Source organism: Streptopelia decaocto (assembly GCF_964273445.1).
Source record: "Streptopelia decaocto genome assembly, chromosome: 6".
Classification (NCBI taxonomy): domain Eukaryota; kingdom Metazoa; phylum Chordata; class Aves; order Columbiformes; family Columbidae; genus Streptopelia; species Streptopelia decaocto.
In genome coordinates this window covers 54,388,187-54,410,699 of record NC_138660.1, presented here as the reverse complement: position 1 = coordinate 54,410,699, position 22,513 = coordinate 54,388,187, and the positions used below count along the sequence as shown (strand labels likewise).

The window sequence follows — 22,513 nt, the reverse complement described above, 5'->3', positions numbered from 1 at the left end:
GCATAATGAAATCTTCACTCATTGCCAAGGCTTGCAATGCTTTCAAGTGGCAACCATTGCAGCCATTTTGAACAGAGTCCAGATACACTAAAACTAAATGAACAACTGGGTTTTCCCAAAACCCATGGTACCCAGATCTGTGGCTGAGGATGAGCCACACTTTTTGTCTGAACAGCTTTAATAGTGATTAATAAATTTACTCTAATAAAAATCTTGCTGGCAAAAAGCCCTTAAACATGACATTATTTACATAATTTCCTGCAAAAAACAGCTGCGTAGCCCTCCACTCCGGTCATAACTTCTCAGTTATAGTGCTCCTGCACCCAAACATTCACAAATCTTAAGGAACCTGCCTGGCATTTGTGATGCAAAGTTGCTTACAGAAAAGGTGTGCCTGCGGGAAACCAGCACCTCACAAGTGTCACTTGAACACCAGTGGTGTAACCAGGGTCGAAATCCTGCAGTTAGATCCATATTGGTGACCACTGGGATGCATTGCAGGATTGGGTTCATATTTATTGATGGCTTTTAATTAGTCTACATAGCTCATTTCCACATCTGCTTCCCTATAAACAAGCCACTAATTAGTTCAGTGAGTCAGTTAAAAAGTGTGCCATTGTGCCAGATAGTTTAAAGAGACACTGTAAATATTTGAAACACAGTCCACTTAATTTTAATTATTTTGTAAAAAGAAAGCATGAAAAAAACCCCAACAAACCACGTACTTAATCTCCTTCTTCTGAATTCCTCTTGTAAATTCAGAATACATGGTTGCAAAATTGTGATTGTGTCAAAGACTTTCTGATATATCCTACTGCTTAGCTTTACTCTAGTGACGGCTCTGGAAGCCCTGCTAACACTTCTAAAGCTTGATTACTCACCTGAAAAAGTCAAGTTAATAACATAATTTTCTCAATACTCCAACCTCCTGGCCTAATGCAGCAAAGCAATATGTTTCTTAGTTTCTTGGCCAGAGTCTTTTATACAATCTGTACAACATATGGAGAAGATGTTTCTGACTGGGATCAGAAAACATGAAGGTGAACCCCTCTCTCCCCTTCCACTGAGGGAAATGATCAAAGCTCACTTCCTTCCAAAATGGCCCTGCTCAGAGAAGATAGTGTCTGTGCCTTTACACAAACATCTCCTGGGTGATTAGCTGAACAGCTTCTTCAGGGGCCTTTGGAAGAGACAGCAGACACCTCATGTAGATATGTCAGTCTTGGACTGACTCCCACCATTAGTTTCTGAAATCTCACTGGGCTCAGGCGTAAGTGAAGCACAGAGCAACTGGGTCAAGTTTTTGTGTGAGCAAAGATGAAACACTGGTGTGTGGAGATGTATTTAAAGCCAAAAATTGAAGAGTTAGACAGTTCATTAGGCTTTTAAGTTCCTCCTAAGTCTTGGTTTTGTCTGGCTAAATCCTTTATTGACTCTGACTTACAGCCTCAGTGCTAGGCAGCTATCCTTCCTATTTAACCTTGTGCCACCTGTGTCACTTGTAACAACAAAAGGTGAAATACTTAGGTCATTTTTTAAACGTGGACTTTTGCTTTCCAAGCTGATGCCTTCTTTAAAGCTAAGATGTCCCCTGACAGCTCTTTTTGATATAGCACCCAATAGCTAAGCACAATGTCTTTCCTTCACCCTCTTTACTTTTTAATTGAGGCTTACAGCAGTTTAAACCTCCACTTTCCATTGACAAGTCAGGATGGTTTTGGTGAACAGTCTGTTTCTTCTGATTATTCCTTGCTATTGTGAGGGATTATGGCGGAGGACCAGGGACTTTACCCCACAAGGACTTTAATGGTCCAAACATACTCTCCGTGCAGATTATAGCAGAATCACTAATGTAATTTTGATCTGACTTTGATGCAGCACTCTACTGATGTGGGGTGACGCCGCAGCAAAGCAACAAGGTTAGACCTCAGCAGTGATTAAGCTGGAGTTCCTGGAAGGACGTTTGCCTCCCGTGTGTGCAGGCAGGCGGCTGGGCACGGCGCAGGGTGCCAGCTCAGGGCGCGCTCCCGCTGCCTGCACACAGCCCGCGAGGGGAAGGCAAGATGCTTTTTAAACTCGGCTTTCCTGTACCCCTCTTTGGAAGGTAACCTCGACCTGTTCAGCTGCTGAACAGTCGGGTAATCAATCAATTATGAAATTCGATTTTGACAAGCATTACCTTCCCCAGCCGGGAGCGGTTTGCAGCCTTTGGGTGCGGGGCCGGGCCGGTCCGTAGCGCCAGGGGCCGTCTTCCTCTTCGGGCAGGGGGCACTAACGAGAGCTCCCCGCGGCTCTCCTGGGACCCCCGGGACCACCTCCGCTCGCCTTCCGGGAGGTCTAGGCAGTGGGACTCTGGATCAGCCGCGACAGGAGAGCGGATGAAGCACCAGCCCCGCCCGAGGCTCCATCCGCGTTCCCTAGGGGTGAGACTGAGCCCTGGGAACGGGGACATACATGCGTTTTTAATATATGTATATTTAACATAAATATTTATAAGTATGTATTGATGTATATATATCTATATATAAAACATAGATATTTATAAGCAAACAAGCGTCTGAGCTGGGGGCCCTTTAAAATCTTCCAGCCACAGCAGTACCAAAGGAGGGGGAACGGAAAAAAGAAAAAAGATTTTTTTTTTTTCCCCTCCAGGCACCTGATTTACTCCATGACTCTGATGCTTATCAACAACGCGTGAAGATTGCAATAAGGATCCTCCCTGGAAGGCGAGGAGGAGTGACTTCCAGGGGGCTGGGAGGAGGTGGAGTGCAGCGCGGCTCTCGCCTATAAGGAGGTGCCCAGCGCCCGGCTGCTGCTTCCCAGCCGCAGCTCGGGAGGTGAATTTCCGAGGCAGTAGCTGGGGGAGCGGGCTGGGCTCGGGCGCTGCCGCCGGAGCTTGGAGCGGCTCCTCCAAGGGTCGCGGAGGAGCGTCCCTTGGCCGCCCCCCGCCTTCCCCCTTCACCCGAAGTCCCTGGATGCTGATGGAGTAAATGAGCGGAGGAAGAGGGAGCGCACAGAGGCTGAGAGGCGCTCGGAGATCGGGACCAGGGGAGAGAGGCAGGCGGCTGGCTTCCCCCTTCGGGGCTGAACATGGATTCCCGGGCCCTCTGGGGCTTCACTCTGCTGCTTTTCAGTTTTTTGCACCTGGGATTAACTGCAACAAATTGTGAGTAGCGGGAGCGCAAGGAGTTGATTGGGGGGGGGGAAGGGGTAGGAAGAGATGGGGGGGGGGAGAAACTCCCCGAAAAGGGGGTTATTATAACATGACCTCTAAAAAAGTTAGCCCGGCTCCGGTGTGCTAATGGATCTTAGAAATGCGAAGTTGCGGCCAGGTGGAGGGATTGCTCGCCACCGTCCTGCGGTGTGGACGTGGAAGTGAACGGGAACCGCTGGAGCCTGCAACGAGACGCCCGTTGTTTTTCCCTCACGGTTTTCTGTCCTTCCGCTGGCCGCATTTTCTTGCGGCCAGTATCGGTGCTGCTTGCCGTGCCGCCGCTGCCCGCCGCCGGCTGGGACGGGGCCGAAGCCGTGAGCCTCTGTCTGCCCGGCTGGAAGGGCTCGGTCCTTCCCGCATGAGTCCAGGTGCCAGGATTTTGTAGGGGCAGCCTCGCTCCAGCCTGAAGGAGCAGCGCTGGTGGCACCCGGGTTCGTCTCCCTGTCCAACGGGTGCCGTCGGTTTTCACGGGCGCGGCTGGGTCTTGGGACGTGCTCGCCGTCCTCGCACCCCGCAGCATCCCGTGTGGGAAATAGCTGTTCCCTCCTTCTTCTTCGGGAGATAGCCCCCAAGTAAGTTTCCCACCTATCGCTCCTGGCCCGAAGGGCGGTGCCAGCGGGTCTGTCCCTTCAGGCAAGAGCCTCCCTCGCCGCTGGGTTTTGCAGTGTCGCGGCGGGCTCTACGGGAGCTTCGGCGAGCTCGGTGCAGCCGGGGACCTCTGGCTCTGGCAGGCCTGGGGTAACGGAGATGCTCCATGACCTGCTGCACCCCGGGACAGCCCGGATAAGTGAGAGGGAGGCGGATAGCACAGGGAGCGGAGCCCCGCCGTGCGCAGCCTCCCCGCGGACGCGGCCCGTCGGGCAGCGCTGGGCGGGCGGGGGCCCGGCCGGGGCGCGGCAGACGCTAGAGGGCGCTGTTGCCCCGCCGGCGGCGCGCGGCGGCTGCCCCGTCCCTGCCCGGCTGGGGCGCGCGGCCAGCGCTGCCCCCACCCCCGCTAATTGCTGCCAAATGAGCCACCGCGCTGAAGGCGGGAACTTTTATCTTTTCTCCTTTTTTTTTTTTTTCCTCTTTTAATTTTCAGTCAATTAAATTACGGTTAATATGTTTTAATAATGTTCACGAATACTAAATGGCAGGCGATTTAAGGCTGAGGCTTGCCATTACTGATGCAGTCATAAAGTTAATTCCTAACACTTAAAAAGAAACTCTGCATTAATGAGTTTTACTATTTCACGGGTGACAGTTTAATTTCCCAGTGCCAATAAACATTTCCGTTGAATACACACTGCTTCCTAAATATTTAGGAGTCAATCTTTTTAAAGCATAATGATCAATGGTTTTATTATACTGTACAGATTTTACTTATTCATCGAGCAATGAATTAGCATGGAATCAGCTGTAAGTGCTTTCCAAGGAGCTGAGCGAAGGAGCCTGTGAATCTGTAATAGTTACTAGTTCCCTAGAAACCTTGTTAGCTGCACATGTGAAGATACCTGTGTGCATACACGGACCTCAATAATTGCATCTAGCATGAAAATTCATCACCTTCCTAATCATCTTTGTATGTTGGAGCTCAGGGAAGCTGTGCTTCCTTCCTTGGTTTTGTGCTAAGAAAGCTTAAATATGGGCAAAAATACTAAATGTTATGTGCCTATAAGTCCTGAACTATATTTAAATAGTTACATGAAAGTGCTATTGCTTTTAAGGTTTACTGAGCTCCCAGGTACCCAGTAAACTTTCCAAAAGAAGGCACCAAATTCCCCAAGTTAGGACCTTCAATGCAAGCCACTGTCAGGAGCTGAGGTTCTTTTATTTGAAAGCTAAGGTGCAAATGTAAAACCATTGCTCTGTGCAGTTTGGCCAAAGAAATTGCATTCTGGTGCTTATGCTGGTATATTTACAATGGCTTCAACAGGCTTGTTTCTGATGGGTTTTGCAAACAAGAAGAGAACTTGGGACAGTATTTACTGTGGAAATTGAATATACTTCTGGGAGGAAGAGTGCAACTTACTTAGTTTTCTTCTGAATATCTAGCAAGGCATTAATCTGATTTTTTTCCCCCTTGTTTCTAAATTAGGAACTCTTAAAATCAGTCTCCTTACATTTATTCAGTTTCTGTAAAGTAAAAATCCTAAGTAAGTCAAAATGGTCACCACAACTAAGATATTTGATTCTAATTTCCTCTTTGGTAATAGTTTAATAGTTTTTAATTAAATGAAGAATTGATAAAGAAACTGCTTTGAAACTCAGCTACAGGCTAGGGGTCAGTAGACATCATTAGAAAGATCAAAATTTCCAAATACTATTATAAGAAATTCCTCCCACTTTGCTTTTTGCAGTAAGTTATTTTATTAGGCAACTGGAGTGGCAGTAGAATTTCTCCCTAGGACACTAATTACTAGAAAATTAATAAATAGCCATGTACATAACATTGGAAATGGGTTGCATACAGATATCTGGGTGAACCAAAACTTCTACGTTCATCAGGTAAACAAGGTGACACAAAGCCTTGCCTGCTGTATAACAAATTAGTTGCCTTTTAGCAGCTTATTCTGTGATATGGAAACCTTAGTAGCTTTGGGAAGTCTAGATTTCCAGTTGCTGAAAGCAATTTTCTTCAGTTTCTTTTTCCTTTTTAAAGTTGGAGAGAGGGATAAAGAGTGAAAACATGAGAAATGAACTTATGTTTTTCCCAACCCCTTTGACATAGTAGCTCAGGGCCAGTCTGCAGCTGCAGAAAAGAATCACCGAAGTGTTCTTGGTTAGTGGCTTTACACCTGGTTTGGTGTCATGTATCTTAAAATTTTTTCCTATTATTTTACACATCATGAGACTTTCAAACCTTTCACTTAAACCTGGTCATAGCTGTCAGTTGAAGCTGCAGAATTTCAATGTGTTGTAGAATCAGATCTCCTATTGAACTACTTATGGAAATACACGGTCAATGTATGGTCCACTGCTGTGCAGTAGATTTAGATGTGGCCTTACAGGAGACTGGCTTACTAAGCCTATTCAGTTAAAAGGCAGGTATTGTGTATCTGTATTTCTATTTATTTTGAAATAGAAAAAAAAAAAAAAAAAAAGATCTTTCAGCATTTGATTAAAACATACAATTGCTTGGACAAGGAGACGTTTTATTTTCTAGGCAACAAAGGTGTTTACTGTGATTTTAGTCTTCCTTTACAGTGATCTAAATTAATGATAACTACACAGGAATCAGACAAGTGTAAGTGAAAACTTACAGGAGAAAATTGAATACTTCAGGCAATCATGATCAGCAGAAGTATTTGGGAATTGTAACAACACGAATGAGACCTGTCAGTTCAACAGTGGTAAAAGCAAGAGGTCTGTTAAACAGTGACCTTTCTACCGGTGTGGTCAGAAATACTAAGTTTTGAAGAGATCTGCTGAAATAGGTAGAATATTGATCATCTGATTTCAGCCTGCAGCTCATTTTCTTTCAGGCTGAGTACAGTGCTTCAGACACACATCTATGGCTTTTCCTCTGACTCCAATACTTAAATATTCTTGACAAAAGAACTAGGATTCAGGCATGCTTTCCTCCTTGTAGTTCCATGAAGGAAGAAAAACATCCAAATGTTAGCTTTTTCATCCCTTCAGATAGAAAAATAAAGACATGATTACATAATAACAAGATTTCTTGAGAGAAGGATTCCTGCCATGGCAAAGTCCAAGGGATCCACTGCTGATCACTGCTTGTCTTGCATGTCTGTCATTATCTAGCATTCAATCAGTTTGACTCCACCAGCACTTATTGGCTCTGAACCAGTCCTAAAGACAAAGAACAGTCTTTCCATGGACTACAATGGTTTTTGGATTCTACAGATGGCATTGCCAGCCCACAGGAATCTCTTCAGGGTTATTATCACTGCAGTATCAAATATATTGTCTGCTTGGTCTTTTTTTTTTTTTTTTTTTGTTCTTAATAGCATAAGAATGCAGCAGGATGTTTAATATAAATTAATAGCAAGAACAAATTGTTTTCATATGTGCTTGGTACCTTTGTATGAAGTATAGACTTCAAGTGGAAAATATGGTGATTTTGGGTAGAACAACACTCTTGTGAAGCTCTCCTGGCACATGGCAAGTCCAGGCTTCTGCAAGAGTGTCACTGAGTATAGAACTGGTGAATGTTTTTTAATCACTATAATCATTCTTCTACAAATAGGAAAGTGAGGCAGTGTATCATAAGCAAGGCTGGAGATAGTTTCTCAATATGATATGCGTTTAAGTATCTAAAGGAAGTCCTTTGAGGTCAATTGAGTTGGTCCCATATGGTGTGATCATATTCATATTTTCCCTGCTATATATAATAATTTCTAAATCTGTGGATTACTCCTTGTCTCCTTTTCCCCTCCCTCCCCTTTCTCTGCTGCTATTTGAAGTAAGTGAAGTTTGGATAGCTGACTACTGAAATGGATAAGATTCCAAAGGCAGTGGGAGTGTGAGATGGCATTTATTTATTTTTAGTCCTAAAAATGCATTTTCTATAGATGTGACAGGTTTTATAGCTCACTTAGTGAACTTGAATTACTATCTTACCCTACCTGCTCCCAGAGAAATGATAATGGGAGAAACACAGAACTGCAGGTATATCTGCTGGCATGACACATGAGAGGGTCCCTGCACGTGTCTGCTTTCCCTTCACCTTCCAGACTCCAGAGTCCTACCAAGTATTCAAGGGTGTGAGTTGTCTATACAGGGCACAAGGTAACCTGCACTGCCTTTTTATCCCTTTATTTATTTTTAATAAAGGACTCTGCTGTGTTCTTCTACCCTCAGGAACAGGGGAAAGATATTCTGGTCCTGTAGCATTCACTTTTTCAGACTTCAGCTGTCTTGCTGACACAAGGGCCTCTTTGCATCCTGTCCATAGGATGTGGTTCTCACTAGACACATCTCTTCTGCATCTATGCAGAAAGGAAGGATATGGAAGAGAAAACAAAAGGGAGATCTACATGAACGTTTTATTTCCGCTATTGGTAAAGTGTCTTTAAGAGACACGGACTGTTTTTTTCAGTCTTAACTAAACTCCCTCTATTCAAACCAAGAAAGAGGGGAAGAGAACAGTATAAGCCTCATGTAATAAAGGTTTAAAATTGCAGGCAATTCTTGGAGGCTTTGAATGCATCACTTGGCAAAGTGGAAAGCATCAGCAGACCTATTAGCACGTCCCTGTGGAGTCAGAGGAAAACACAAATTTTTTTGTACACAGTGCTGGACTGATACAATTGATAATTAATTTCTTTGTATTAATCTTGTCTCTGAGTTTTCTAATTGCCTTGTGTAGATTCTTGTGGGCTGATAATGCCATCTGTTCACTGGATCAGTGCAACTGATGATGTTTTAAATGATTAAAACTATGCAATATAGAATCTAGAGGGAAAAAAAAGAGATGCCAAGACATTGATTTATTTATTTTTCATTATCTTCTCTGTTAAGCAGTTAAAAAAATTTGGATGTTCATAGTATGATGATCTAGCTGCTCTTCAAAATAGATACACAGAAAATGGTAAATTTAGGTGGTATTCAAAAAATAAAGTAACTTGGTTAAAACAAGACCATTAAAGCCATTTGTAAATATCATGAAGGATCTTGCCTGATCTGTATTCTAAGAGAGGAAACCCCGTCCTCCTGGCTATGTTTTGCCTCCGCATAATACTAGCTGTTTTTCTATATTCTTACAAATATTTGCTGGAACTTTGATAACTTCGTCCATTTCCTACAGGAGTTTGTGCTCTAGACAATATCAACAAAGGTTCTGTATAAAGCAGTGGAAGTTGTATGAACCTACCTATTTACAATACTAAATTAATATTAGCATACTGGTTGGTTCAACTATTATCATGTTCTGTAACCTGTGAAATAAAAGCCTGCAGATTTGATTTTTTTTTTTTCTCTTAAATGTACAGTTGTAGCATATTAACTGAAAATAAGATACAGAGCTCAGAGAGACAGAGTGTTCACCTAGGTAATGGTAGCTTTTATTTTATCCAGTGTTCCTCTACCATAATGGAGACCTCACCAGGGTTCAACTTCTCAGTCTCTAGTGCAACCCCGGAGGGCTCAACCTGCATAGGCACTGAACAACTCCAAATATCAGAATTGTCCTACAGACAGGGCAACAGGATGTGATGAGTTGGTGGACATCTGTGATAAAAAAGATTTCTTCCATGACAGAGGTTGTCTGTGGAAATAATTTTGGGAGGGACATGCTTGTTCTACTTTTAGTGTGTGTATATATGTATATGTACTCGCACATGCATATATATGGAGACTGTTTCCTGGTTAAGAAGGTTTTAGTATTAGAAAGAAACATAAAGAAATGATTCGCATGGCAAGAGTGTTACTAGTACCTTGGTCTCCTTCTGTATCAGTGGCAGCATAGCAGTGTAACATTTGTCCTCATCCTATGCAGGTACCAAATCAGAGAGAGGAGTCAGGCTTGGACTCCGATCCCTGTGTGGTGTTGCAGGTAGAAGGAGGTTTCTAGTGAACCAGGGTGCAGATGGGTTTTTAAGTAAATATAGTAGATTATTCTCTGTTTGAGTCTAGTTGAAACTGTCTTTGGATAACAGCAGCTCAATAATTTCTGCTTTGTCATGAATGGTTATTACATAAGTAACTAAATTTAAAGTAACATTCATCGACGTCACCATGACTTGAAATGTGGAGGTTATTTCAGCTCCACGATTGTGTTGATGTGCTTGTATTGGGCAAGGGAAGTTCAGATTCCTGACCATAGAGGCTGGTTTATCGATGAACTGGATGTAGGTGATCAAGGTTTGCTGGTCAGAGTCTCTATGACTCCCTCCTGTCATAGTCAACATCAGACATGATACACCAGTGATTAGTTTATAATATGCCAGTACTGTTTCCAAGCCGGACAGCATGACTCTGAATGTGAAGTTAAGGGTTATTCTTAATGACCATCACTGCTATATGGATTCATAAGAGCAACAAGGAAATGCTAACTTTGTAATCGCTCATTCATGCCATTCTAGATTACAAAATGTTTTCAGTAGCTGGTGTTAATGCACTCTTTTCCAAACTGGGATCTCTCTGATCTTTATGGGATAAAAGAACATAGGGTTACAGTAGGACATTCTGCACTCCTCTCTTTCTGGTACCCAGAAATACTCAAAAGATGTTCAGCAACACCTGCAGCAGTGGAAACTGCAAAGAATAACTATGGTATCATTCTAGGTAACCCTTTTCTTTTGACACTGGTAATTACAGTTTAGCACAGAGATCCAATGTATGAAACAGAATAGTATTCAATACTAACCCTTGTGGCACAGTAAGAATTGGACTGGAAAGGAAATAAATGTTTTTTCATTCCCTGTTTTATTGTGTGTATTGAGAAGGATTAAGTATTGGCCCTTAGGAATTCTGGAGCATAAATTTTTCTTCTAAAACCGTTCAGTGCACTGTCTTGCCAATATAGTGGTAAATAATAATAATAATTTTCAAATAGGTAGAATCCTCTCTTTGTTCCCAGCTGGGCGATAAGGAGTTGATAAATGCTGTACTGCCTGGATAAGAATTGGCAAGTTCCTTTTACTTCTGCTCTAAATGGTGAGGCATTGTTCCTCAATGACAATGGGTTTTCACTGATGACAGCTTGTCAGCAGTCCAGGAACACAAACAAATACCTTGTGATCTATGTCACTAGTGACATAGTTGCAGTCATTCCCATATTAGTTCAGTGATGCCTCTATATGTTTGGGCCTAAATTGCCTCCACTTCTGATGTAGATGTTATGAGCCATTTCTCTCTGTCCTCTTTCTAGGTTATAAAAACAACCTACTGAGCATTAATAAGGCCATTTTCTTCCTTGTCTCCATACAAATTTATCACTGGAGCAGGAGGGGAAATTACATGTTTTGTTTTGTTTGTTTTTTTTTTTTTTTACTGGACAATATCTGGTGTGCCTATAAAATTATGCATAAGGAGCAGGAGATGGAGTCTGTTCTCTGTAGTGGAAGAGTGGAGGTCACAAAGGATCTTCTCCTAGTTTCCCATTACTAGTGGCAGTTTCCTAATGCATTAAATGAGGAGGTCTGAATTAATGGTCCAAGTGAGTCATCAGTGAACTGTTAGGAGTAACATATTCATTTTTAGTAATGAGGAATGATTTATGAATAGGACAAAAGGGACTAAAAATGCTATGAAAATGCACACTGAAGATTTTTTCCCCTGATGAATAATTTATCCTCCTCTAGTATCCATGAAAACAAAAACACTGTGCACATAAGAACCCATTAAAAAGTTAATCCCACAAATGGCTGAACATGGAGAAAATCAGCTTTTGTTTTAAAAGGTAGATTTACTCAAATCTTCTCTAATTTGATTTGCCAGTGGGGTATAATTTAAGTCAAACAAGTGAACAGCATTACTTGCTATATGAAAGTCTAAATATTTAATAGATTATGAGAAATGCCTGCCCCACAGGAGAATGAGCTAGGGAGCACTCATTATCCACAATACAGCTGGAAAGTCAAACCCAACAGAAATCGCAAGCAAAGTGGAGAGGGAGCTTCTGTTCACAGGACGTGGTCCTCTAAAGCTGGCCTTGGGAGCATGCATAGTGCACTTGCTATTCTAAATAATTCTAGGAAAACTACCTCTATGAGTAATGATAGTGGCTTTTAAGTGGCTGTAAAGGTTCATGGTCTTCCTATGGTCTATACCTGCCTGTGAAGACTCCCACAGTGAACCTCTCCTAATCAGAGCACATGGTCTGGAGCATGCAGGATGCTGCATACTTGGACAATCCTGGTGGACATCTGCCCATCTGTTCCTGGACAGTCATGTCAGCAGGATGGGGAGCATCGGCACCTCTGCAGGGGGTGGTGCTTCAGATGAGCTGAAGTGTTTTATCTAAAGCTACATAGAAAGTCTCTTAAAAAACAGAATATTAGCTTGGATGGGTTGGCTTCTAGGTGGCACTTCACCTGTAGGCTGCCCTACCCTTGGTGCAGCTGCTCCTGTGGACACAAAAGAGAGCAGCAGACAGAGAGACAATAGAAGCCTTATACAGAAAGAACAGTGTCATTGGATTTCTTATTACCTGCCCTGAAAAATTCAGAGGGGTTCATTTGTGGTGTTTTATTATTTTTAAATTTTGTATCAAAATAGTTCACATTTTAATTTTAGAGGAAGAACGTCCTTCAAGACCTAGCAAGATTAAACAGCTATGACATTTTTTACAGAGACTCTTTGTTTGGAAAAGAAAATGAAAGTTTGACTTCAATCAGATATATCTTGCAGCATTAAAATATTTATAGATTACAAAATTTATTTTTTTCAGCTCTGTTTCTTGAGTGCAGAACTTACCTTACATGTTGTCACGGAGGCACCCTGAGGTTAGTTTAAGGGACAACAGGGTCCAAAACAACTTTTATTAAACCGGTGAGAAACAGGGTTTTAACACTCCAAAGTGACTTAAATACAGGTTCAGATATCAGTTGAGGAAAATTATTAAGGGGCAGCAACTAATACAACAGGCGGTCCACAGAGTGCATGCACATGGCTTCACCCAAAACAATGCTGGAGCTGTCCTTGAGAAGTACACACTTGCCTAAACACGGTGTGGGATTATTTTAAAAGATACACGTACTTGTAGTGAGTATGGGAAGTGTACACTCGTGATTGTGCGAGGGTAAATATATAATACACTCGCAATCCTGCGAGGGTTAATTTACTTACACGTGCAAATGTGCACGGAATATTACACGTGCTTATGTGGAAGCATGGAAGGAAAATACACTTGCAATTGTGCGAGGAAATAATTTATACACGTGCTCGTATTGAGCACGGAAGGTTATGTGTGCAAATGTGCACGGAAAGTACACGTGCTTGTATTAAGCATGGAAAGTACACGTGCAAATGTGCACGGAAAGTTACACGTGCAAATGCGCACGGAAGGAAAATACACCCGCGATTATGCGAGGATTAATTTTACACGTGCTCATATTGAGCACGGAAAGTTACACGTGCAAATATGCATGGAAAATATAAATATGCTCGCAATCCTGCGAGAAGTTTTACTCACACCCGTGGCGGCAAGGCAAGCGGAGTCTCCATCCCGGGGAGGGGGGCTCTCGGCGGCAACATCTTGCTCGTGCTCCGAGAGACCTGCGACAATGGGCGGAGTCTCGATGAGAACTGGCTGATCAGATCTGACTGTAGGCATTCTAGAAGCTTCTCTGCACCCCCACACTGGCTGTGGGTGCCCCTGAAGCCTGCAGACATCCCCCACACTGGCCGCAGGTGCCCAGCAGCTCAGTGGCGCCTCGGCACTCCCTTCTCCTAATGGCCCTGGCCAGGGTGCTCTGGGGCCAAACAAAAGACGCTGTTAGCTTCAAGTAGCAGAGAGAGAGGGAGATGTGCCTACTCCTTCCATACTGAAGGAGAGAGGGGGAGAGAGGGGGGTTTGCATTCTGCCACACATGTAATGTTAATTCTCATTATTCTTGGGTGGTTACTCACTGAATTCTTGTGCAGATTCAGTTCATATAGGACCTGATCTAAACTTCCTGAAAATAAAGGGAATGACTCCTACTTGAATTTCATGTCATCTTTTCCTCAGTAGTAATTTCATCCAGTGTGTAAATCCTTGTTATCATTCTTCTGTGAAGTTTGTTCTCCTTAAAATATGTCTGGCAATGTATGCAATACTGTGATACTGTGTGATACTGTGATGTTTGTACCTGTCAGTAGGAAGAACTATTCATTTTCCCTCTGGTTGCTGATGCTTTTGAGTACGTCATATGAGAGTTCATTGACCTGGTCTTTTGTCATATTTTATGCCAACCTTGTATCAAAATTATTGACAATATAATAAGTTGAAGCTGCACACCCTTTTGCATTCTTCTTTGTGTTTTTTAGCCAACAGTTGTTCTGTTTCCTGGGTCTTGTTCTGTTGAGTCAAGATGAATACTAGCCACTATAACACATAGAATTACATTGTGATAAGGTTTTACAAGCATTACAGAAAACATTTAAATGCTCTGAAGTGCTGACTAGTGGTCTGTCTTCCAGGCAGGTATGAGTTCACATTAATGATGCTCCTTAGTGGACAGATGAAAACTTGTTTTCCAGCCTGGAAAACATATAGCACACTTTTTGTTAGTAACACTAGGTACATGAGGTTGCTCATTACAGTGTATGGAAGTCTGCACACATACATTTAAAAAAATTAAATCCTACAGTTTTTCCCATCCCTATCCCCCTGACTCAGAAGAAGTATATTGAGTTGTTTATTTTGTTTTCTTGCTCAGTTTCCCAGTGGAGAGCTGCTGTATGGTTTCTGTGCTCTAGGAAAGCCATCAAAGAATTGAAGAGTTTGGCTCTGCCATTCACATAAAGCATATATGCTGGAATCATGTATTATGGGGAGGAAAGAATGAACTGAATCAGGCTGAAAACTAGTATTGTCAGTCATTCCTGAGTTCCAAGCTTCCCTAAAGTCACTAACATTAGACATTTTAACGATAACATTAGATGTGTTGGCAAATTATAAACTCTTTTCTTTTTGAAACCTGCATCTGGTAACTGGTACAGTTCCCTGGGGCCTTCTCCAGCGAGGCCACACATGAATCGAGACAGTCTATTTACTGCCTCATTATGAGTCTGGATTATAATCTCCTTTACACAACCACATTCATCAGTGAGTGTTTGCAAAAGCCCAAAGTGTTTTTCAGACAAGCAATGGAGAAGTGGTTTTCATCTGTACATTTGCTCAGGAGTGGTGGTTGGCTTTGTTGGGCAAGGTCAGCCAATAGAAGGAGGTGGCCTACTTTCTTGAGACCTCAGCAGAAAAGATAGAAAAAAGATCTGCTCACTAAATCAGGAGTCATTTTCCACTTTAGCTTGTGGAAGGAGGTATCAACCTCTATGACTCATCTCATTTCACAGCAAATACATGTTATTTCACTTGCCGTGACAGGCTTGATCCAAACCCCACCAATTCTGTCATTGGGTCTGGACATGAATGGATTGTGTGAATTAAATAAGGAAGTCCTGATTTGACAGCCTTTCTCTGATTACAAGCAGACAGTTAGTTAGAGCTGTAGCAGAACAGATTTTCCTCCTACCCTGTCAAACCTCCTCCCTGCAACCTTAGTAGTGTCTGCTTTATAGTGCCTGTTTTTTTGTAACTTCATCTAATTAGCACAGGCACTGGGGTCAGTATTCTAACACCTGGCAGACTTTACAGGGGAACACCACAATTACAAGTGCAATTATCTGTTTTTCTGTTGTACTGAAAAATGTAGTGTATGAAAATTAACATAAAACTTCTAAGTATTAGGATGAAACTGTGGATGTCAGGGGTGAGGCATCATCGTAAAATTTGACAGGATTAGATTTGATGCTTGACTTTTTGGAAGTTTTCCTGGGCATCATTACGTGATGTGCTTAATTGCTTTGAGCTTGAGTTTACCTGGTTTACCTCATTAGGGCTAAATGTTAATCTCTTCTAGTGTATACAGACTTAAACCTAACAACAGGGGTTAGAGGAAGTGGCCCTTATGCTAGGCACTAACGTAATGTAAGTAATAATGCTGTTAGCACACTTCTTTTAAAAGTACTGACTGCATCAACAAGTAATGGAGTCCCTAAACCATTGTGATTGTATTGGTTCTCCCTGGTGACTTCCAATTAAATATGACTAGAAAATACTGTCCTGAGATAGCCAAAGGAACTACACAAGAGAAGGGTTATTCCCTTTTATTTTCACGTTAAGGGAAACTATAATCTTAGCTTAGAGGAAATTTAGAGCAAATCTATAAAGTCATGTTCAAGCTAAGCTTTGTAAATTCCAAGACAGGCACTTAATTCAGTGCTCAGGCAGGGAGAAAACAGTTCACAGCTGGAAGTGCCTGTTCTTCTCTTCCACGAGATTCACAGAGAAGGGTAATTGATTTAGACTTCTTCAGGATATGAATGGGTTTTCTGTGTTAGTAAGTGTGAAGCACAAGGTCTTCGTCCTACTGGGAGGATCTCTTCATGCCAGTGATGATAACAGTGAAATCTCTGCTCTGAAGACTACATATGAATGCAAATGCATTTTCTACTTTTTCAGCATATTTGTAAGTATGCCACTGGTTGCTGGCAGTCCTTGATGGCTCTGAGGATATAGCTAGTTTGAGAACAGCTGGACTGTTCTAGTCTGGGACTAGTAAACCAATCATTCAACCCCCAAGGAATGAAAAGGTTTTTTTGGAATAGCCCTTAACTACGAAATAGGAAACTCACTAAATTGATATTAAAGGTAGCAAAGTTTAGTTCTTCTTAGATATCCACTATATATATATATATATATATATATACACATATATACCTGTAGGTTATTTTTCAACTAGGAAGTATTGGTGATGGAAAAACCCTCCTCCTTCACATGTCCATAAACTATTTTTGAGCATAAATATATAAAAGAAGGTGAGAGTCATTGATGATATTTCAAAGCGCTACGTTAATCAATAAGTCCATCTATTTCATTGAGGCTATTCTTGTACAAATTAGAGTACCAAAGAGGAAGTCTGAGGCTACTACTAGTGTGTTTAAAGCCAAATGCAATCATGTGATTATTGCACTCCCTAAGAGTTTTGTCAGAGTTATTAAAATATGCTTCCTGTAATATTCTTACATAAACTAGCAAAAAAATCTTATGCTCATACTTAGTGTAAGTATTATGAATAAACAGCACATAACACACAGCCTCACTCCATTCACTGAAGTGACCAAGAAGATCAAAACAAAATGAAACAGTCCTCAGCTAGGCAAATGAACAAGGCTTAGAGTGAATCTGCCTATGTTAAGTCAGTAATTTGATGGGTTGCTTTTTTGATTCAGCTTCCCTGGAGTAGGGGAAGATTTCATTAAAAATAGATTCAGGGGGAATTCAGAATAAGTCATGTCTGTTTTATCTCCGCTGGAGCCTTGGAAAATTGCTGGCTGCTGATGGAACAGGTTGAGATGCAAACAGGAAAGAATGGGAAATAGGACCATATCCTTCATGAGTTTGGACCTCCCCATATGCACTAACTACTGTTTTCAGTCTTCTCCCTCCTGATAACAAGTCAGAAATGGCTGTTCTTCCCTGCTGCTATTTCCCAGCTTTGTTCTTTATTTGTTTTTCTGGCTAGAGCAATTTCAATTATACCAACTTTGTCAAAGACCTGAGATCTGGCAGTCTGCAATATCAAGCTACTTAGTTGTTGTGGTATTATTTCAGCTAGAACAAAAGCTGAGTCACTCAAATATTGAAATGTTGGTAGAATTAGGTGTCTGTAAGTAGGGTAATAGAAAAGACCTTTCTGAACACAGAAAAGCACTGGTATTTTACAGGTCAGTAAAGAATTTGTCTCAAATGGATTTCTTATAGATATGGCTGAATAGTTTTCTGAGGTTTTTGGTCATTTCAGATGAAAGAGCAAGTGAGAAAGTGCTTCTAGTGCTGTTTCTAAGAATCTTTAGGGAAATCATCTTAATTTTTCATTGTTTCTGTTCCTGATGCTCTGTTTATTTAACATTTAAATATCTGCCTTTGTAGTTTGAAAAGCAAATGGTTACAGAATCTTATTAGGACTATTGAAGTTAGGTTTTACAGTGTTAACAGGTTTCAGTTGAGTCCAGAGGATTTAATTCTTATCATATAATTTAGAAAGTGATAGCATACTTAAACAATGGTGAACAGGATGAACTGAGTGCTATGTGTGCTCACTGAAGTCAAACATTCCAGTAAACAGTATCAAGAGGTCAGAATTGTTCAACTGGAAGGGAAGTATTAATACCTCTGAAATCATAGAATGTTATGGGTTGGAAGTGGACCTTAAAGTCCATTTTCAGCTTTCTTGTAGGTCCCCTAGAAGGATACTGTAATGTCTCCCTGCAGCTTTCTCAAAACCCCAATTCTCTCAGCCTGTCCTCATAGGAGAGGTGCTCCAGCCCTTTGACCATCTTTGTGACCTTCCTCTGGACTTGCTTCAACAGGCCCATGTCCTTATGTTGGTTGGGGGCCCCAGAGCTGAACACAGTATTCCAGGTGAGGTCTGACCAGAGCAGAGTACAGGGGCAGAATCACCTCCCTCAATCTGCTGGCCACGCTTCTTTCGATGCAGCACAGCATAAGGTTGGCTTTCTGGGGGGCAAATCCTCACTGCTGGCTCATGTTGCCCTTCTAATCAACCAACACCCCCAAGTCTTTCTCTTCAGAGCTGCTCTCAATCCATTCTCTGGCTAGCCCTGACCCATGTGCAGGACCTTGCACTTGGCCTTGTTGAACTTCATGAAGTTCACACAGATCCACCTCTTAAGCCTGTTAAGGTCTCTCTGGATGGCATCCCTTCCTTCCAGTGTGTCAACTGCACCACACAGGTGTCATCTGCAAACTGCTTGGACATTGAGCCATTGACCATAACTTTGAGTGTGACCATCTAGCTTATTCTGTATCCACCGAGTGGTCCATCTATCAAATCCATGTCTCTCCAATTTAGAGACAAGGATGCTGTATGGGACAGTGTCAACTTCTTTGCACAAGTCCAGGTAGACAATGTCAGTCGCCCTTCACTTATTCACTCATGCCGTAACTCTGTTGTAGAAGGCCACCAAATTTGTCAGGCGTGATTTGCCCTTAGTGAAGCCATGTTGGCTGTCACAAGTCACCTCCTTAGGTGACTCACAAGTCCATGTTCCTTAGCATAATTTCCAGGAGAATCTGCTCCGTGATCTTGCCAAGCACAGAAGTGAGACTGACTGGTCTGTAGTTCCCTGGGTCTTCCTTTTTACCCTCTTTGAAAATGGGACTTCTGTTTCCACTTTTTCAGTCAGTGGGAACTTCACTGGACTGCCACAGCTTCTCAAATAGGACAGAGTGGATGCATCTCATCAGGTCCTATGGATTTCTGTACCTTCAGGTTCCTTAAATGGAACCTGATCTTCTGCTACAGTGGGGCAGTTCTTCATTCTCCCAGTCCCTGCCCTTGCCTTCTGTGACTTGGACAGTCTCGGTAGAGCTCCTCTACCTTGAAATTAGAAAACGCTCAGACCTGATGGTGACATACCAAATCCTCAAAATATGAATCCTGAATTCTGATGACTCTTCAGTTCATAATTTCCTATAGTAAACAGAACACTTGAAATTTGATCTTGAACAGGTATGTCTGGATCTTTTAACTGACATTTGTGTGCATTTACCTATATAAGACATTTTAACAGAAAAGTTGTATGTGTGCATAACTTCAGTTCTTTGTACAGACCACGATATTTTAGATGTTGTTGCTTTTACAGAAATACATTTCTTTATAGTTACTAAAATAAGAGGTGGCAGAATCAAATGTTTTGCTAATGAAATCAATTCACTTCCATTTTTATATTTTATTATTGCTTTCATTCTATTCTTTTGTTTTGGGGAAGGAATAATTTTCTAAGATTGAGTAGTTTCAATATTCTGTTTAATCAGACATAATTTTTTTTGAAGTTGAATCATTAGGAATTTGACTCTTGTGTGTAATCCTTTCTAAGAATTTCTCTAATTTGTGACTTTTATTTCTCATTTAATGATGACTAGTAAGCCCCTGATGCTTAGCAATACCAAGAAAAAGACATTTTGATGAGCTAAAGAAATCTGCCATGGTTAAACTCTCCCTGTTTACGATGCAATTCATTCATATAAGTTTTTCTGTGGTGTGAGGGGTAGGCTCTTTGTAGTGATTACGTCCCATTTTAAGAATATCAAAGAAGTTGCCTAGAAAGGGACATCATTAGTTATTCTTATACCTTCTAAGACCTCTGCTCAAGAGCTTGCTGCTGTTTCTGGAAAGAAGAAAGATTTCATCAAGAAGCCCATTCATGTAGGACATGTCCTCTGATTTTTGTCTCCATTGTTTGGTTGGTTCTCTCACTGGCTTTCAGCTTTTCTTCAGTCACACTGCAAGTACTGACTTTTTGCTTGTTTGTTTGTTTTTGTTTGTTTGTTTGCTTTTGTTTTTTTCCACTCCCCTCTCCTCCTGTCGCTTATTCTGTTCAGCTCTCTGATTCAGTGACTAATTTGTGCCTCAAAGTCAAAGCTGCTCTTCCTCCCACGATCTCTCTAATTCTCATCACCTTTAAGTGCAGTGTTGCTGTCCTCTGTGTCCTTCAGGCTTACAGCCGTAGACTCTCCTGGCTTTCCACTGTCCAGCCTGTGTCCAGATCTTCCTGCTTCTTCCTGAAGATTAAATACAGTTTCAACCACTCCATGTCATGCTGATAGATAGAATCCTGACTGTCTTTTATTAGAGGTGGTTGATAAGATGTGAAATGTTTGTTTATGGTGAAAGTCTAAATAAAGCAGAAAGAGAAGGGGGAAACTGAAGATCTTTTGATATAATAATAATAATGAAAAAAACAGTAATACTCACCATTTCAGGAAAGTCACCTTCTAAACAAAGAGACATAGCCCCTGTTCAAAGAAGAAAAATATATAATTTTATCGGAAACCGCAGGTCAGGTTTGCTTATGCTCAGGCTGAATGAGCAGCTCAGAGGCAGCAGTCTGCTTTATCTACTTCAATCTAGAACCTCTCTACTATATCCATTGATTACCTGGCTCTGGAAAGTACTTTCTTCTAAAACATGTGGTCCAAAATCTTGTAGAACCTGGGATTCAAAGTTAATTCCCTTTTCCTCTAGGTGTTTTTATATTTTCACACAGATATGTGTGTATATGCATATAAAAATATACAGGTAATGTAATACTCATTATGCATGTACATATTTATATACAAATATGTACCTACAAATAATTATAGTTTTATAGATATAGATGATGTGGTAACTTTCACATGCTCATGCTCAGGAAAAAAAAAAAAGTTAAAAACCTGTGCAGAGCTAACAATATGATGTGCTTCTCTGGAGACTTTCTTTATGTCTCTTCTACTGCCTCATTATGAAGCAGAGCCTGAACCTTTCTGTGGAACTTGTTGCATTTACCACCTCATCTGGGGAAAAAAAAAATTGGATACTAAATTTTGAATTCATGGGATTAGAATGTTTTAAAAGATTTTGCAGTTAAATATGAGGCATAAATTTATACTGTCCACAGACTTGTCCTCTCTCTGGAAACTATATGGTTCTCTTATGCAGTAATAGGTATTTTAAAATACTGCAGCTAGTAAGCCAGCTGGACAACAACATCATTAAGACGCAAAGAGATTTTTTGTGTGGGCTTGAACAAATTACCAACTTGCTTTATGCCTCAGATCCTGCTGGATCGTCCTGCATACTGTTGAGAAGTAAGGAAGCGTGGCTTGGCAGTGTTTCAGTCATGTTTTTCCCCCTCAAAAATGCTGCCTCAGTCAAGCCACATAAGAATTGTCAAGGGATGTTTTGACATAACATTATTAAATATATTGAATTAATATTTTTATGGTATTTTACCTTCCAATACTCTGATTTAAAACCTATTTTATTTTGTAAACTGTTTTTATTTCAATTTATGTTCTGTTTTAGAGTGGAGTAGGAGAATGAAATGACAACAAACAAGCATTTGAGATAAAAATTTTAACTAGATAGGATGACATCTTTTTTATTCTCTTTAGATGTAACTAGTTTCTTTTATAAAATATTCTGTGTGGGTATTGTGTTTGTTTGTTTTTTTTTTTTTTTGAGGAATTGATTGTAAGAAAAAATATTTAGCATATTTATAAAAAATAATACATAAATCAGATTTCTGCTTGTGAAGCACAGTTACAAATATGCAGTTGCCTAGATAACAATTAAGGTTAACTATTAGGGAAAACAAACAGACAGATGTTGTTTGAACCATCATGTTAAAAAGTTCACACAATATTCCTCCTGCTTGATAGGAAAGTAGTTAGTACAGCAGATGTGAAAATACAATATGAAACAAGTAGATTCACACAAATATTCATAAGCACACGGGAGCCTACACCAACACATTGACACACTGTTTGTCAAAGGACAAACAAGATCCCTGAAATAGCAGTCTGGAGGTGCTGTGCCAGAGCCCTTCCCTGTGCCACATCCACATGAATATTGGTTCTAAGTATCCCAGGGCTTACTTTGCTCATTCTTGTTGTGAAATGATCCACAGCCCCCCTCAAGTATTTTCCTGCTTGCTTTTCTGGGTTTATACAGTATCTGATTTTTCATCCCTAATCTCATTACCTTGCATTTTCTACAGAGAGCTACACAAAACTCTCATCTGCCAATAAGACAAGCACACTTGCACTATTTTGACTTTGATTGTAGCATCTCCTCCAGCTGTTTG

The 22,513-nt window shown here is 41.2% G+C and overlaps 1 protein-coding gene across 1 annotated transcript in view; it reads left to right on the top strand.

The window, feature by feature from the left end:
- Nucleotides 1–22,513, top strand: part of CNTNAP5 (contactin associated protein family member 5) — a 557,878-nt gene that overhangs the window by 280,242 nt on the left and 255,123 nt on the right. The window contains exon 6 of the mRNA XM_082057253.1: nt 2,653–3,166. Within this exon, the coding sequence (XP_081913379.1) occupies nt 3,091–3,166 (76 nt within the window). The 5' untranslated portion in view covers nt 2,653–3,090. The remainder of the gene's footprint in view (nt 1–2,652; nt 3,167–22,513) is intronic.